The sequence below is a fragment of the Camelus dromedarius genome, chromosome 21, assembly GCF_036321535.1.
Source record: "Camelus dromedarius isolate mCamDro1 chromosome 21, mCamDro1.pat, whole genome shotgun sequence".
In the NCBI taxonomy this organism is placed as follows: Eukaryota; Metazoa; Chordata; class Mammalia; order Artiodactyla; family Camelidae; genus Camelus; species Camelus dromedarius.
This window is the reverse complement of record NC_087456.1, coordinates 27,916,526-27,932,397: the sequence shown is the minus strand read 5'-3', so window position 1 is coordinate 27,932,397 and position 15,872 is coordinate 27,916,526. Positions and strand designations below refer to the sequence as shown.

At 39.0% G+C, this 15,872-nt stretch overlaps 1 protein-coding gene across 1 annotated transcript in view; it reads right to left on the bottom strand.

Annotated features, from left to right (window-relative positions):
- The window catches only part of LOC105100345 (usherin), a 370,866-nt gene extending 356,641 nt beyond the window's left edge, over nt 1-14,225 (bottom strand). The window contains exons 1-7 of the mRNA XM_064477011.1: nt 14,222-14,225; nt 13,840-14,019; nt 12,718-12,848; nt 8,346-8,619; nt 3,582-3,785; nt 3,378-3,458; nt 399-593 (exon numbers count right to left, since the gene is read on the bottom strand). Of these exons, the coding sequence (XP_064333081.1) occupies nt 399-593; nt 3,378-3,458; nt 3,582-3,785; nt 8,346-8,619; nt 12,718-12,848; nt 13,840-14,019; nt 14,222-14,225 (1,069 nt within the window). The remainder of the gene's footprint in view (nt 1-398; nt 594-3,377; nt 3,459-3,581; nt 3,786-8,345; nt 8,620-12,717; nt 12,849-13,839; nt 14,020-14,221) is intronic.
- Nucleotides 14,226-15,872: the final 1,647 nt, after the last annotated feature.

Genomic DNA, 15,872 nt, shown 5'->3' with positions numbered 1-15,872 from the left:
AATAATGGTGCTGTGAACCTGGGCTAGTCCCAAAGAGTACATTTTTGCATGGTGAAATAGGAGGCCTGTATGTACACACAGGATCTCTAAAAGGTGTATCTGTATGTATGAGGATCCAATTAAGGATGAGAGCCCCCTGTGACCTGCTCTTTTGGGGGCGGAGAGAATATCATCCCCATAATAAAACTCTCCATAAGAGCCCATAAACAAAGAATTCTCTTTTTCATCCTAGGTGGACGGAGGCGTCCGTATGATTAGAGACAGCTCTTGTTCTTTAATCAGGCAACATATAGGAATGTTTATTATATTGGGGAAAAAGCTTTGAAGAGTGTTTTTATTTCAAGTCAAAAACAAAAAGAAAATTACTAAGTTCTGCTCCCTTAAGGCATCACCGTTACCTGTGAAGGTGCTGGGATTGGCAGACTCGGAGCTGGCGGAAGGCACGCGGGGCTCCCGGGGATCCTCCTCGCTGTAGGCTCTCAGAACGTACTTCTCAATGACACCTCTGGCCGTGGCAGGTTCATCCCAGGTCACCTCGATGCTATATCCGTTTATGCTGCGGACTCTTGAGGGAGTTGGCACACTTTGTGGGGCTGTGAAAGAATAAAAGAGAAACAGGGAAAATGGCAGTTCTGAGAAGACTCCTGCCCCTATTTCTCACTTTTAACAGCCGCAGTAAATCAGACTCAACCATTAGCATAAATACAATTTATTAGAGTTGTAACTTTCCAGCATTGATTTAATATGACTGCACATCTTGAGCCATTCAGTTTAAGCGATATTTCAAAGCCATCAAAACTCCATCGACATAACGTTCTTTCAGGTCTAGTCCAGGTTTTCCAAAAACATTTAATGTATCCGACATGTTTTAAACATCACTCATAAAGAAGGAGGTGGATGGTGGGCAGATAACAAGTTCAAACAACCTAATGATGTACCCCTTGGAAGCAAGATAATTAGACTGTTATTATACATAGCGGTTTGACACTTTTATATCTTCAATGTATTAGCCAAAAAATATCACAAATGTGATTGCACTGCACATGAAGGTCTGATCCCATTTTCCAAATTCAATTGTTTCTCAAATTAATTTTTTAAAAAAGCAAAGTTCTACCAGATATGATATACAGGATACATCCCTAATTGTGTTTTGCCGGGTAGAGGAGCTGGTGCCCTTGAGATTCTACAAAATCATTTTCAGAGACATTTTCTTTGGAATATCACATAGTAAGAACACAAAATGAGGAAGTTTAAAGGGAATGCAAAACCTCACTTGTAAGCCGAGTCCCCTAATTTTGGAAATCCATAACCTCTAATTATTTATTAGCTACTTCTATGGTTCTGATCAGTAACAACTTCATCACAGCTGACTGCGCTGGAGATACTGAGAAAAAGCTCAGGGAACTCCCTGGCAGGATGATGGATGAGAGGTGGGCTCTGACTGCTCCTGGACTCCTGAGCCTTGTCGATGGAGGGTCACTCTGGTTTTCCCCCATCAAATATCCTCTTGCTCTGACTTTACTGCTCAGGCCAATAAAACAGGACAGCTTCAAGGGAAACAAAGTGAACATAAAGGATGGGAGGAAGCACAGAGGTGGAGAACCACTGTCTGAGCAGGTAAAACACCACGGGCACCGATACGAAACACACCGGCCACACAATCAAGTTGCAAGTAATGGGACATCGGGAGTGATGCTGATTTTATTAGTTCTGAAATGTGGTGCAGGGCAGAGGACAGTACTGTCTAACAGATGGTCTTCTCATAAGGGACAGAGCAAAACTGACTCAAAAATAATTAAATAGTGCAATTATTCTCCAACCCTTGGGAGCATGTAGCTGCTCAGTGTTGTGGTCAGATTATAAATATGAATTTATGGCAGGAGAATTTGTGGTCAGAGCATTGCTATAAATTCAGAGCTCTATTTGCATACTTTCTCAGTGGTACTCAAAATGGGGGCAACCTGGGGTGGGAATAGCTCAGGGTTACAGTGCATGCTTACCATGCATGAGATCCTGGGTTCAATCCCCAGTGTCTCCATTAAAAATAAATACATCAATAAATACATCAATAAGCCTAACTTCCCCCCCTAAAAATAAACTGTATAGTTAAATAAACTAAATAAATCCCCTTGGTTTAAAAAAAAAAAGGGGGCAATCAAGCTAGGTAAGTGATCCATTTCATCTATTTATGTTGCTGAGTTAGCCTGGAAGCAGGCTTTATAGTATATCTGATAATAAAGTAGAAAAGTAAGAAACAGGGGCAGAAGACATGCTAGTAACAAAGGAGTATTTTACATCAGAGCTTTTTCCAAGTTCTAAAGTTGAAAAGGATTTTACAGGATCACTCAGTTCATTGTCTTGCCTATAAATAGATGATGATTTAAATCATCCTAGAAAACTGTCAAGTTGTCCTCTTCTGGAAAATCTGTAGACAGAGAGCTTTGAAAATTATTAGTAGTAGTCCATCTCAGTGTTTAATTATCTTTTAGATTAAAAAAGATTCCTCAAATATGCCTAGGTTAGTAACCCACTGTTGATAATTAGAATGAGAAAATATCTTGGTAAAAAAAAAAAACACAGCTTTAGACAAACTGCGACTTGCTAAAGATGAACTGTCTTCAGGAGGTGTGAGTGTCAACCATATGGAAATGCATTTGTCTTGCTGACAAATGGCTGATCCCAAATGGTGGAAGGCTACTGGTTCGCAAAACTTTTCATAATGAATGCCTCTGCGTGATGGTACTACGTGGAGAGATTCTGTGGTCTCTGTCAGAAGTACAAAGCACTTACAAATCCGTTATCTGATCTGATGTAGTCTGTTTCCTAGCTGTCTCCCCTCCCATTCAAGAAAAAAAGAAAATTAGACCACTCAGCAATTTCTATCCTGGGAGAGTCATTCTAAGATCCTAATAGTTCACACCATGGCAAACATCTGTCATGAAGTGATAAAAGACACAGCTGCTTCCAACTGGAGTGCAGGTTTCAGATGCACTCTCACCAGAGAGGCAAGAGGCTGCCACCCCCACCTAAGGGCAATCCTGACTTCAGCTTCTGGGAGTCTAGGAAGTCAGTAAAGGCTTCCTACCCTTAGATAAATTACAGCAGATATGGGCCTATTGCATCTTTAAGACAACCTGAACTAAATTCCTATTGTATCTGAAGAGGACAGAATCAAGCCTGAACAGATACTTCCTAAATACTTGAAAAATCAAAAGCATTTTCACCAATGACAGATGCCTTTGCAAACCCAGGCATGCTCTGTCACAAGATTAAAAACCTACTCCTTGCTCCAGGGTAGCAGTCTTTCCTTTTCTGCACATGCACAAGCACATGCATTTGTGCACGCACACACATATTTTAAGATGAATACTATTTACCTGCTGCTGCTGTCCGTCCCCGACGCCAGTCACTAGACACTGAACCTCCTTCGTGCGAGGCTATTACTCGATACAGGTATTCTTCAATGGAAATAAGAAGTGGGCAGGTTAAAATATGACTCCTGTAGACTAGCGGAGTGGCAGGGAGGGAAGGGGGATGGGTAGGGGACATGGAACATTTAACATAGAGCACCTTCACATTACCTGTGAAAGGCTGGAGGCCACTCTCGTCGACATTCCGCTCTTTTCCCCGGTAAACCAGGATGGAGTCATTTCCCCTGCAGTTAACAGCGCTGTCAGTTGATAGGCATCCATCCAGATTGACTCTGACAGCACTGCTGGACATAGATGCCAAGTTAACGACAGCGCCCCGTGCAAATTTAACATCCTTCATGCAACCACCGAAACCTAGCAAATAGTAAGGGATTAGTATCACATAAAGGGCTTGAGTCATTAATTACCAATCATTTTTGTCCTCTGCAGTCCTACGTTCTGATGAAGTTGTAGGGGGTGGGGGTGCTTCAGACAGTGTTTAAACTTTCAAGTCTTGTCTGGGAAATCCTTCATGCCTCCCCCTGCTTCTTATCAGGCTAAGTTGTCACAGGAAATATTTGTTTTTATGTTATTTTGAAAAAATATACAGGCTGATAATTATAATTCAACTGAACTAGATTCAATGGAAAAGTATTTATTATACCTCTTTAATGACACCTGTTTTTCATTCAGTTTCTTTTCATGAATTAAAATTTTGGCAATTACACATTAGGGTAAGCAAGAACCCACATGTTCCTCATTCCTGGAAAATTAAGTCACTTGTGAAAGTCAGCAGTAAAGTACCAAAAAAATAATTTTTGAATTGGCATGATTATTCAACAAGCTCATTGGGGAAAAAGAAATACACTTTGAGGTCATTATGCAGAATAGCAGAAGGGAGAATACAGTTCCAAATGTACTAGAATCCTGAGATATTTCAATAAAAGTCATAATAATCATTGCAGAGATACAGAACAAAGTCCCAGTTCAATCAGGGTGCCGAGGACCTAACACTGCGAGCTACCATTTTCACGGAGACTATGCAAAACGGTCACCAGTTTTAGGTCCACATTCATGTGATGGGGACTAAGTTCAGCTTTGGCCATAGCAACGTGGGAGGTTTCATGGAATATGTATTCTGCTCAGTTGGCTTTAGAATGACCACTGTGCATTCGGTTCTGCGGGGTTTAACAGAGAATGTGGAGGAGACAGATTCGGAGAATGCACTGGTCTTCTGTCAGGGAACTACCGTGGCTTTGGCTTTGAATGACACGCTCTTTTGTGTACACAGAGATCAGTTCAGCGAGGTTTGGCAGTACTCTGCTCAGAACACTGTACAAAATTGTAAAAGAAGAGACAAACAGACAACGGAGTTTGAGATTGCTGGAGCACATGCACTCTCTTTCTTAAACAAAATATGGTCGAGTTTGAAAAGCTCCAAACACACGATTAGTTCTTTTCAAGATTAAAGCACTTCAGCAGGAAATGGAAATAAAATATAATGCAATGCTTAACAGTAAACTAAGTTAATAGTAACAATGACCGTATTGTTCTCTTCAGCATTTATATGATGTGTTATTATGTCTTCTAACACATTGAGTTGCAGCCTATTTCCTTTTAAATGCCTTTGCTATTATTCAAGTTCCTTTAGGCTCAGCTGATCAATACTGTTAGTCTATCTTCAACACACAGTAGACACTCAATAATTTGGGTGAATTGAACTGGAGGCAATGAAGCTCAATATAAAGGCATCTGCTTGAAAATTCAGAAGCTAAGAATTCTGATTTCTTTACCAGTAGTAATTTTCTGATGGCAGACACAGCTGAGTCACCTAACTTCTCTGTCCCCTAGTTTCCCTCCCAATAAAACATGAACAGTGGAAAGGCAGCTTTGGCAAACATCTCTGGGCCGTAATAAGAAATGCCCTGTTATTGTTTAAGGGGCACAGAATTTCAGTTTCGCAGGATGAGAAGAGTTCTAGAGACAGATGGTGGTGATGGTTGCTCCAAAAATGTGACTGTACCACATGCCTGAACTGTACACTTAAAAGTGGTCAAGATGGTAAATTATACATTATGTATGTTTCACTACAATTAAAAATGTTACAACAATTTTTTTAAAAGAAATGTTTTAAAAATAAATTCACAAGATGGAATTGGGGAAAGGCCACAGGGGCAGCCTTCCTTCACTCTAGAGATAGAGAAAAGATCCAGAGAGTTATAGGATGAGAGGTCAGAGCAGTAACTCTTCTTAGGAAGAGGGCCTCGGGCCTCGGGCCTCGGGCCTCAGGGTGCAGATGCCTGGGCTCCAGGGTGGGACTCTCACTGCGCTAGCCTTAGGGGGGTCAGAGGGTTTTGTCAAATAAAGTCTGCACCATTCTTCCAACTCTGCACCGCCAGAAACACTCCTACTGGAAATACTTCCCAACATTCAAACTCACAGGAAATACTCCCCAACTACCTCTGATGGATGGGTGCGAGGATAAGAAGAGGGGAAAGGCCGTCTGTGGGAAGAGGGAGATGCCTCCTGTCCTTGCTTCCCTGTCTTCGTGAGAATCAAGAGACTCCCCATGTCTGTCCTACCCCAGGCCTCTGAAGGACAGCAGGTGGTCTAGACTCTGTGTTGGCAAATCAGAGAGGCAGTAGCCCTTCTCAGGGAAGCAGTTCAACACAGGGGCACTTGGGCTCACAAGGGGCTGGATTTCAGCCCCACTCCTGACCTCTCTGCTTAGGGCTCTGGACAGAACACAGCCTGGGATACCATATGCCATGGCCCACTCACTCCCAACCTAGAGGTGAGTAACCGTCCCAAGTGTTAGTTCTAAGATAAATGCCCACGATCGGAGGGTGCTACATCTTCAGCCAATTTGGAGATGCCCAGCGTCTCCAAAACACAGAGGCAAATTAATCTGCATTTGATTTAAAGGGAGATTATAAAAATAATGGATATTAAAAACAGCACTAATATGACCACAAAATAGAGCCTTTGGAAAAAGGTGCTCATTGAGAAGCAAAGAAAGATTTTTATGATTGGTGATAGGTGACTGAAAAAATTACAGTAAGTGAACATGATTAATTTTAGTTTCCATTTACTATAGGCATCCAGCGCCTCTGTATTTGAATATTCTCCTGATCACTGCATAAAACATGCAGTTACTTGTATAAAGCAGTACTACTCAAAGCAACTGAGTCAGAATCTTAGGAGATAAAGCCATAAAATCTGCATTTTTAATGGCCTTTCCAGGCAATTCCAGTGTATTCTGAATAGTAATAATAATAATGCTAATTTTATTGAGCTCTTATTATGTTCCAGCTACTATACTTCAATATTTTATCAGTGGTTTGAGAACCATTGATATTGATGATACTGCAATGATAAAAATTTAATACTATCTATAAATAAAATATCTTCCAGTATCATAGGCTTAGTCATAGTGTAGATTAAGTTATTCCCCTAGGGTATATGTTGATGTTTTAAACTTCTATCATTTTCATCTTACAATTCCAATTTTAGCCATGTCTCTAGGACCATCAAATTAATGGGTTTTGGTGTATTTTGAAAGTATAATGCTCAACATGCAGGAGATTTTTCCTAAACGTAAACAGAATCAAGTAATTTTACTCATATAGTTTTTCAAGTTCTTTCTAACCTCAGAAACCTGAAAATCAGAAGCAGCCCTTATATGAATGCAATATTTTCAGCTGCTGTTACATCTTAAGTGCCTTGAAAATGTCATTACTGTCTTACACCCCAGATATTCATTAACTCCTTACTAGTACCCTTCTAAAAGTCTTCTTAGAGCTTGCCATATATTTTCCATTCAAAGGCATTTAAATCTTTATGTACTTACCAAATAGGCAAAGACTGCTTCGTGGAAATTTTAACCATTCAGGGTGCACAGACTTTGAAATATATAGAGAACATTTTCTACACAGGAGCTGCTTGGTCACAAGCGAGAAGTTTCTGTGCTTTCCCCACTTTATATAGAAGGGACACCAACCAGCGTCCGTGAGAGAGAACCCTTGACTATAACTGGGAGAGGGCTGACACCAGGCCGCCTGGGACAGGTAGGCTGGTTATCTCCTTACCAGCCACTGACCTTGGGCAAGTTATGTTCCTCCCTGCTCTCCGGTTTCCTCATCTGTAAAATGGGGATATTGATAATAATACCTACCTCCTGGGCTTGTTATGAAGAACTGATCCACTTATTCTCACGTTAGGCTCTCAGAACCATGCCTGTCACACAGTATGCACTCATTGTTAGCCTTTTAAAATTATTGCTCTGATTGTGTTCAAACTCACTAAATGTGTTAAAGGCTCGCTTTAGTTGTAAGTCATATACTCATGCCCTTTTCCTTTCCTTGTTGGTTATTAATACATAATAAATGACGTACAGGTTTTTCACAAGTATGTTTGAAATTCAAGTAAACCCACCCTTTCATGTGCTTTGCTGCATGAGAGCTGCACTGACAGGCATGGAGACAATTATCATTTACATCAGGGAAAAAACCCATGGAATTTAAGCCCATTTTTCCTGGTTGTGCACACCAACCTAATTTATTTTTTAATCTGTACGTACAGATAATGATCAGCATTTAAAAGAATCAGAACCATGTGTTTTCGAGAAAAACATAGAAAGACATTTATGTATGTGTGTATGTTTACATATGTATATATTTCAATTATACTTGAAGAATGTTAGAATAAATGCTGATTATAAATAGATATGAGAGAATATTCTTCAAGCAACATATAAAACTATTTGAAGAAGTGATTTGTGACTTTTTTTTAGAGCTTAAAATTCTTCCCCCCAAAAGGGGCAGGTAGGTGTTGATTTCAGCCGGATTCTACTGCTTTGTCTTGACACACAGAACCACCAAAACCTGGTAGGACCAGGGTTGCACTGATTTGGGAATTCCTCTGGATGGAGTTTACCTTCTTCCAGATGCAGGTGTTGGTAAAAGTCCTGCAGCTCCTGTGGGGTTCCTCCCACATAAACCGGGGAATTCACCATCAGTGGCAGGGCTCTGGGCTCTAACACATGCTCCATCAGCTCATTCATGCTCGCTGATATGACAGAACCTTTTCTTTTAATCATCACTTTGTTCCACTTTCCATCACAATAGGACAGCCCCAGCCACAGATGCACTTGTGCAAAGGTAAGACTGGTATTTAACCGGATGCTCAATATTCCACTCTTCAGTTCCATCTGTATTTCATATTAAAAAGAAAATAGGTATATAAAAAGACTGCAGAATGGCAGTTTGAGAGAGAGCAGAAGGTCAACTTCTTGAAGAAAAGCAAGAAATTTCCCTGAAAGCACTCTATAAAAATGTCCCACTTTATTCTAAGCAGACGTGGAGTAACATATAATGAAGTACTTTGTAAGCTTATAATTGACATCAAGAATGTTGTATTGAGTCAAACAAATTTATACCCAGTAACGATTATACAATGTAATGCAATATTATACAGGCAAAAACTTTTTTTTTCTTTTTGATGCAAGATAGGTAAAAGATTAAACCCTAGCGTAAGTGACTGAACGAGAAGAGAACAGAACAGTTTAAACTATGACTCTATTTTTATTTGAATTTTTAGAAAATGAGAAAATACTACTTCATATATCAATTTAATCTGGGGGAAAAATATGACAAGACAATAGGAAAATGAAATGTCAAGCCTGATTAAGCTTATTTTAACTGGTTGGTGAACTCAATTTCAAATTTGTAAGATGTGTTTTGATTCAATATTTCAGTTTTATTTTTGTAAATCTCTAACTCACATAACCGCTTCTATGTCTATTCTTTCAGATTCTTTTCTAATATGAACATATTTTACCCACATTTTCATGGTCAAGGAAATGCCTCCATATGGTTTTCTTCAAAACTCTACTAAATCACTATTTTACCTACTCTGTTCTTATTTTGTTACAAGTCAAATTGGTGGCCATAGGAATACTTAAAAATTTAAGATCATGTCAATGAAACAAATTAGGTAATGCCAGATAAAAATGATTACTTTTCTATGTAAAGATCATCTTTGTGAAGTATATCAGGTAAACAGTAATTTTTTAAAATCCTTTCATTCAATAGAGTCCCTTACTATGTTTCATGAACCTGCTGCTATAATTATGATAAGCTGTTATCAAGAATCACAGTCTTAATAGCAGAGACAAACATATGGGGTAATATTACAAACAAGATGGGGATGAGGTACCATGTGAACAAAGAAAGGATGTACCCTTTGTTCACTGGGAATTGGGAAAGGTTTGAAGTAAGGTTTGTGAACTACGTAAGATTCATGGAGAATCTCCAGTAGGGAGATCAACACATTCAGTGACATCGGGACATATACAAGCACATTATGTTTAGAAAAAAGGACGAAATTAGGTAAAAGGATACATATGGAGGAAAGAGAAAGTGTTCTGCCAGGTATGTAGAAGCAAAATTTTGGAGGGTTTTGAGTGATATGCAAAAAAAGGTCATCTTTCTCTTGTTTGTCTGATGCCAAAGCCCGTATTCTTTTCACCAATATCTTGCACTAAAAGTTCACCCTTCTGGTCCTAGATACATCCCAGAAATTAAAAGCTGGACTGGAAATAGAGAAACCTACTAAAGAATCAGTACAATTGTGAAAAAAAAAAAAATGAGGAGAGCCATTACAATAAAGATGACAATGACAATGACAGTGAAAACTCAATCTAAGAGGTATTTTTAAAAGCAACGCAGCAGAAAGGGAAACAGGTGAATGTGTCAGACAGATGAAAAGTAAGTCTAGGACCCCCACCCTCCTTCTGGCTTGAATGTTTTACCCCCATCACGAGGTGGAAAGCATTAGAAAGAAAAAAGTTGTCGTCGTTGGGGAGGAGGGGTAAATTCAATTTTAAACATATTAAGTTTGAAATCTCTGTAAAATATCCAGAAGAAACTTGTCATGAGGCAGCTGAACATAAAGATAGATCAGTAAAATGGACAAAGTTCATGACGAGATAAATAAGGTTACTCAGTACAAAAAGAATAAAAAAGGAAATGGAAGAGAATATAGCCTTCATCAAGATCAACGTTTTAAAGGGAAGGTAAAGCAGACATAGTTCTTGAGGGTGACAATGATCTACCTGGAGAAGCCAGAAGGATTTAATGAAAATCAAGAGAAACTAGTATTTTGGAAAGTCAGTAGGGAAGAATATTTTAAGGAAAAAAAGAGGATAACAGAGAAATATCACGTAAGATAAGGATTGAAAATGTGGGGGTCATTGGCAACTTTAGAAAATTGTTCTTCAGTAGAATGTGGTAGGGGTGTGAGCCATGTGTGCAGTAGATGAAGGACTCAGTGTGACGAGGAAAAAGAAATAACCAGAGGAATTATTTTCAATGCAATTGACTATGAAGGGAAGGGAGGTACAGCAGAGAAGGTTTCAAAGTCAAAAGGAAAAATAAATGAAGATGAATGAAGCTCAACCATTTTATACATTGAGAGAGAAGACCCGATGGAGAGGGAACGCTTGACCTCAGAAGACGGGATCATTTGCAGCACAAGCTCCTTCAGGACAGGGACAGAATCTGGAGCAAAGGTAGAACTACTGAATTTGGCTGGAAGCATGGTAATTATATCTCTATTCCCCTGAACTGGAGAGAATGAAACCACACTTGGCTCATAGAAAACAAAGTTTGTAAGTAGAAAATTTGGAAGTTGAAGAGATTATGTTTATTTTCATCATGAAAGTGAGAGACTATCTGAAGACATTCAAGTGATGATGTTTTCCAGGTGGAGAAACTCTTTTTCTTTCACTCTCCATGTCTAAACTTTAAGCAGATCCTGTAAACAGTAAATACTGTTGAATAAAGGAATTAGAGATCTCAAAACTCAGAGCATCACTAGTCTTCATTCCTATATTCATTCTCCTGTGATGTTCAGTAATTGAGACTGAAAAGCCAGGTGACTAAACTGATTGATCTAAGACTGTGGAATTGAAGACACAAGTCAGGTATTTGCCAAAAAAAAAAAAAAAAAAAAAAAAGAGAGAGAGAGAGAGAAAAAAAAAAGGTTGACAAGCTGTATTATGGTGTCCAAGGTAGGGAGCAATAAGTTAGACAGAAAGTGGGCTAGTAGCCAATGGTATCAATGCATTAGTGAACTCAATGAGAGAGAATGAAAGAGCTGGAAGGATGTGGGGTTGTATTTTGAGATTCAGGATTTTAGCAGGGAAAGATTCTGAGTCAGTCAAGTTCCAGGAGACAGCTATTTATGTTGAAGCTAACAGGATAACCTGGGAGAAACCTAAGGCCTTGACATGAAAGACTAGAATGTAAGTTCTACAAAGGTCCATCTGTTTCCTTTACAGTTGTGTTGGAAGCTAAAAGAAAGCTCAGCACACAGCAGACAGTCAATATATATTTGTCTAAATGTTTTGATTCTTTAAGATGTATTTTATCAATGCTTACTTACTTCAAGTTAACATTATTACTTAGCACAGTGGAAATTTATTGCATTTCCAAAGGCAATGAATGGAGGGAGATGGAGGGCTGGAGGGGGCATAGCCAAGATGCATGAGTCTCCAGTAGAGGCATGTGCTGCTTAAAAAGGAGGGCCACATGACACCTGCTTTGTGTTCACCACAGACCTGAGGCATGCAGCTGATTAAGGAATGCTTAGTGACGGTCACTACAACATGCATTCATTTACATGTTCACTCATTCATTCATTCATTCATTCATCCAATAATATTTACTAAGTACTTTAATAAGTGCCAAGAATTAGGCACTGAGACTAGCACTGTAAAGAAGACAGCCAAGGTCCCTGTGTTCACAGAGATTGCATTCCAGTGGGGGAGGCCAACAGTAAACAAGAGGAAAAATAAATACTTTAAATAAGCTGAAATTTTAATCAATCCTATCAAGGATATATTTCCATTTACCTAATCAACAAAATTAATGTTATATGATCTAGGAATGCACAAAATCATTGATTTGAAAATATCTTAGAAGCCTAAAATCAGAGACATGTGTTCGATCACCTGTTTGCTTACATATGAACAATGAGGTGAAGATGGTCATCATTTTCACTTGTCGCTACATAAGTTCTTTAAAATAACTTTAAAAAAATTAACATTTTAATACCATATTTATTTTTGACAACGATATCTGACTGCACGATTAAAGGCAAGTAAAAGAAGTGACTTGAGGGAGAAAAAAAAGCAAAAGTGAATTTGGAAAGAAACCCTAATTTGGTATAATGTTAACACATGGGTTGTTGATTTGAAAGTTGGATCTAACATTTTAAGTAAATTTAAGTAAATTAATTAACATACAGCAAGAAAATCAGGTCCATCCTTGTTGTAAACGAAAAGAAGCAATCCATTCAATTGGTCAGTTCTGAACTTAAGGGAAATCTCAAAGTCCATTCCACCACGAAACGTGTATGGATAAAGTTCCAGGAACCCTTTATAGAAAAGAACATGTACATGTTAGCATGTGCAAAGCAAAAACACCAGCCTTGTAAACGTGTTCTCAGACAACCTCAGGATGTGTTCCGTTGTTGAGGTTATCTCTCACAAAAGACCATGCAGATCAATGTTAATAAATCCACCCTGCAATCGTACAGAAGTGGCAGAATGAACTTGACATGCCTTTTAAGAGGAAGCAATTTGCTCTCTAAATCATGGATATGATTAATACTATTACTGTTTTATGCAAGTATTAATAATAAGCAGTTGCACTGACTTCAAAGAAACTGAATAATGACAGTGATGAGAAAAGAGCAAAGAAAAAGTATACAGAGTATGATAACGTTTAGCTTTCTGTTCTGAAGGTAGTTTAACCAACTTAGTATCTAAGCAACTTATTTCAATGTAGGAGGAAAATATGGGCTTTTATTTGAAAAACAAGTCATGTTGGCCAAGCTGCCACATTCCCTTCCACCCTTCACCCTGGCTGGCTGCTAGAGACGGTAGCTGGGGGCTATGCCCGGGAGGCTGCTTCCTTTGGAGCTTCGACAATGACGGCGGTTTTATTCTCTAGCTTTTCCTTAGTTACCTACTTACCCTGTTACTTAGCTGAAATTTTACTCTTAGGAACACTGTCGGTCTATACAATGGAGTAAACAGATATTGTGTAGATTAACCTGGCAAAAAAAGCTCTTTGAAACATCTAAGTAAAGCTGCATTCTAAATAAAATGGACATGAATGAAACTAACACAGGTAAACCAAAAACTGCCAGAGATCTTACCCATGAATATACATCTCTGAGTATTACTATTTATATTATCTGTTCAGACACTGAGAATATATTTATGGGCATCTTGGCGTAACGAGGTATTTCTGTGATAGTAGGTTCACATGAGGTCAAAATAATTAGACCAGGGGAGATGAAATTATGCCAAGGACACAGCATACAAGTTAAGCAATGTCCAAGGTCTATTTCAGAACCTTACCTGCTCCTAGGAACTGGGCTCCCTCTTGTAATGAAGTGGGGCACCCCTCCCAGTCGTTATACACATTGATTTGCTCTTCAGAACTCTGCCAAACCAGAGGCTCCCAAGTAGCAGAGGGATTATAATTCTTCATAAAATACACATCCTTGAGACAGCCCACAAAACCCTTTTGGACTATGTCTGTAGGAATTGAGAGATATCAAGAAATACGTATTTTGAGAAATTCTTTTCAAGCCATTAATTTAATGTGCCATTAAAATCAAAGAAACAGGTAATAGCTCTCACTGCCTATTTACTACAAACCTCTTAATAACTCATGTAAGCACTACGTCATCAGCTGTGGTCGGTGGTAACAACTGTCATGTTCAGCCCTGGTTCACACTCATTGTACCGGTAATAACAGATGTTTATGCAAAAATCGTGGCTTTACAGGACTACCAAGAATATTGTCTTTTGAACTAACAGAGGGATTTCAGCTTCCACCAGTCTTAAAAATAAAAGTGCAATTATAAGTTTTCAAAGTACAATTTGAAGGAAGTGTAGCTATGAAATCTACAGTTGATAATTTAGTTCCTTCATCATTATGAACCAGCCTGTTATAGAAGTAAATCAATAATTTACCTTCATTTTTTAGGAATTAATGTAATATTAGTTTCTGAATTTCCCAGACCAGGTATGGGGACTATGAACATAGCAAATAGGGTGGTCTTAGAGGGTTGGGAAAGAGAGAAAGTGAGAAAATGAGAGAATTAGAGAGCAAGATAAAAGGAGAGAGAGGGAGGGAGGGAAGGGGAGACAGAGAGAGAGAAGCCAAGTGGGCTGAGGTCACATTTCATACAACAATGTCCTTACAGGCCAGTACAAAGCTTGGTTCTCAGTTCTGGAGTTCATGGCTTGATTTTAGGAAAGGTATTCACCCGCAATCAAATTTTTACAAGGTCAATTTATATGCACAGTGTCAACCTATATATTTATAATGGGGAGATGGCCTCTACAGGAGGTGTACTTGATATTTTCCTCCTGATATTTGGATGTACCCAAGCCAAGAAGTGTGCTTGATGGACAAAAACTAGGACAAAGGCTTTCTCTCTTTCAATCTCACCCCCACCCCGTGTGTGTGTGTGTATGTGTGTGTGTGTTTTTAAGGGATTAATCCACCAGCCTAAAGCAGCTGAATGAAAACCCTATCTTCTCTATGGGTATTTCTGACAAGGTAACTATAATCAGTCTTAAGGATTTAAATATATCCCTCTTCGAAATTCACCAAAAAATGTTTATTTCTTTTGATCCCCAAATAACATACTTGAAATTAGTATAATTTATTTTAGCAAAAGTTTAATGAACTCCTTTTATGTATCAAGAACGGAGCACTAAGAACATAAATGCAAGTCAGATGTGGTTCCTTCAGAAGAGACCTAAAGGAAATTGTTGACATACTGATAAAGGAAATACAGCATGTGATAGAAAAGAATATTATTATCCATAGTTTAAAATAATGTACCTTGAATATCCTCTGAATGTTGATGACAACGTATACATTCTGTACCTTGCTCAAACTCACCAGAATCCTTCCTGAGGATGGTATAGCCCTGCGGCAGCCCTCCTACAAACACTCCCGTGTTCTCTCCAATAACAGTACTACCATTCGGGGTGGCCCAGGAACCTATGGAGAGAAAAGGAGATGAGAATTCCAACTTCAGCAGGATAATCTATTTCTACTAATTTAACAAGTGATTAAGCCCTTCACTGGACACCTCTTATTGGTTACTTTTTTTCACTGGTTCTTCCTCAGTCGCTTGATACTGGAATGACCCAGACTTCCTCCATCCTCAGATCCTCTCTCCACCTACACAGACACCCTGCATCCTCTGGCAGGATGAAGAGAGAGCTGGGCATCTGTGCAAACCAGTATGGCCGAAGATCAGAGGGAGCCTGGGTCTCTGTGTGGCAACACGATGCAAATCTCCTGTTAAAATTTCTATCTAACTCCACCACTCTTTGAGAGGAGGGGCATTTTTTTTTCAACCACTGTA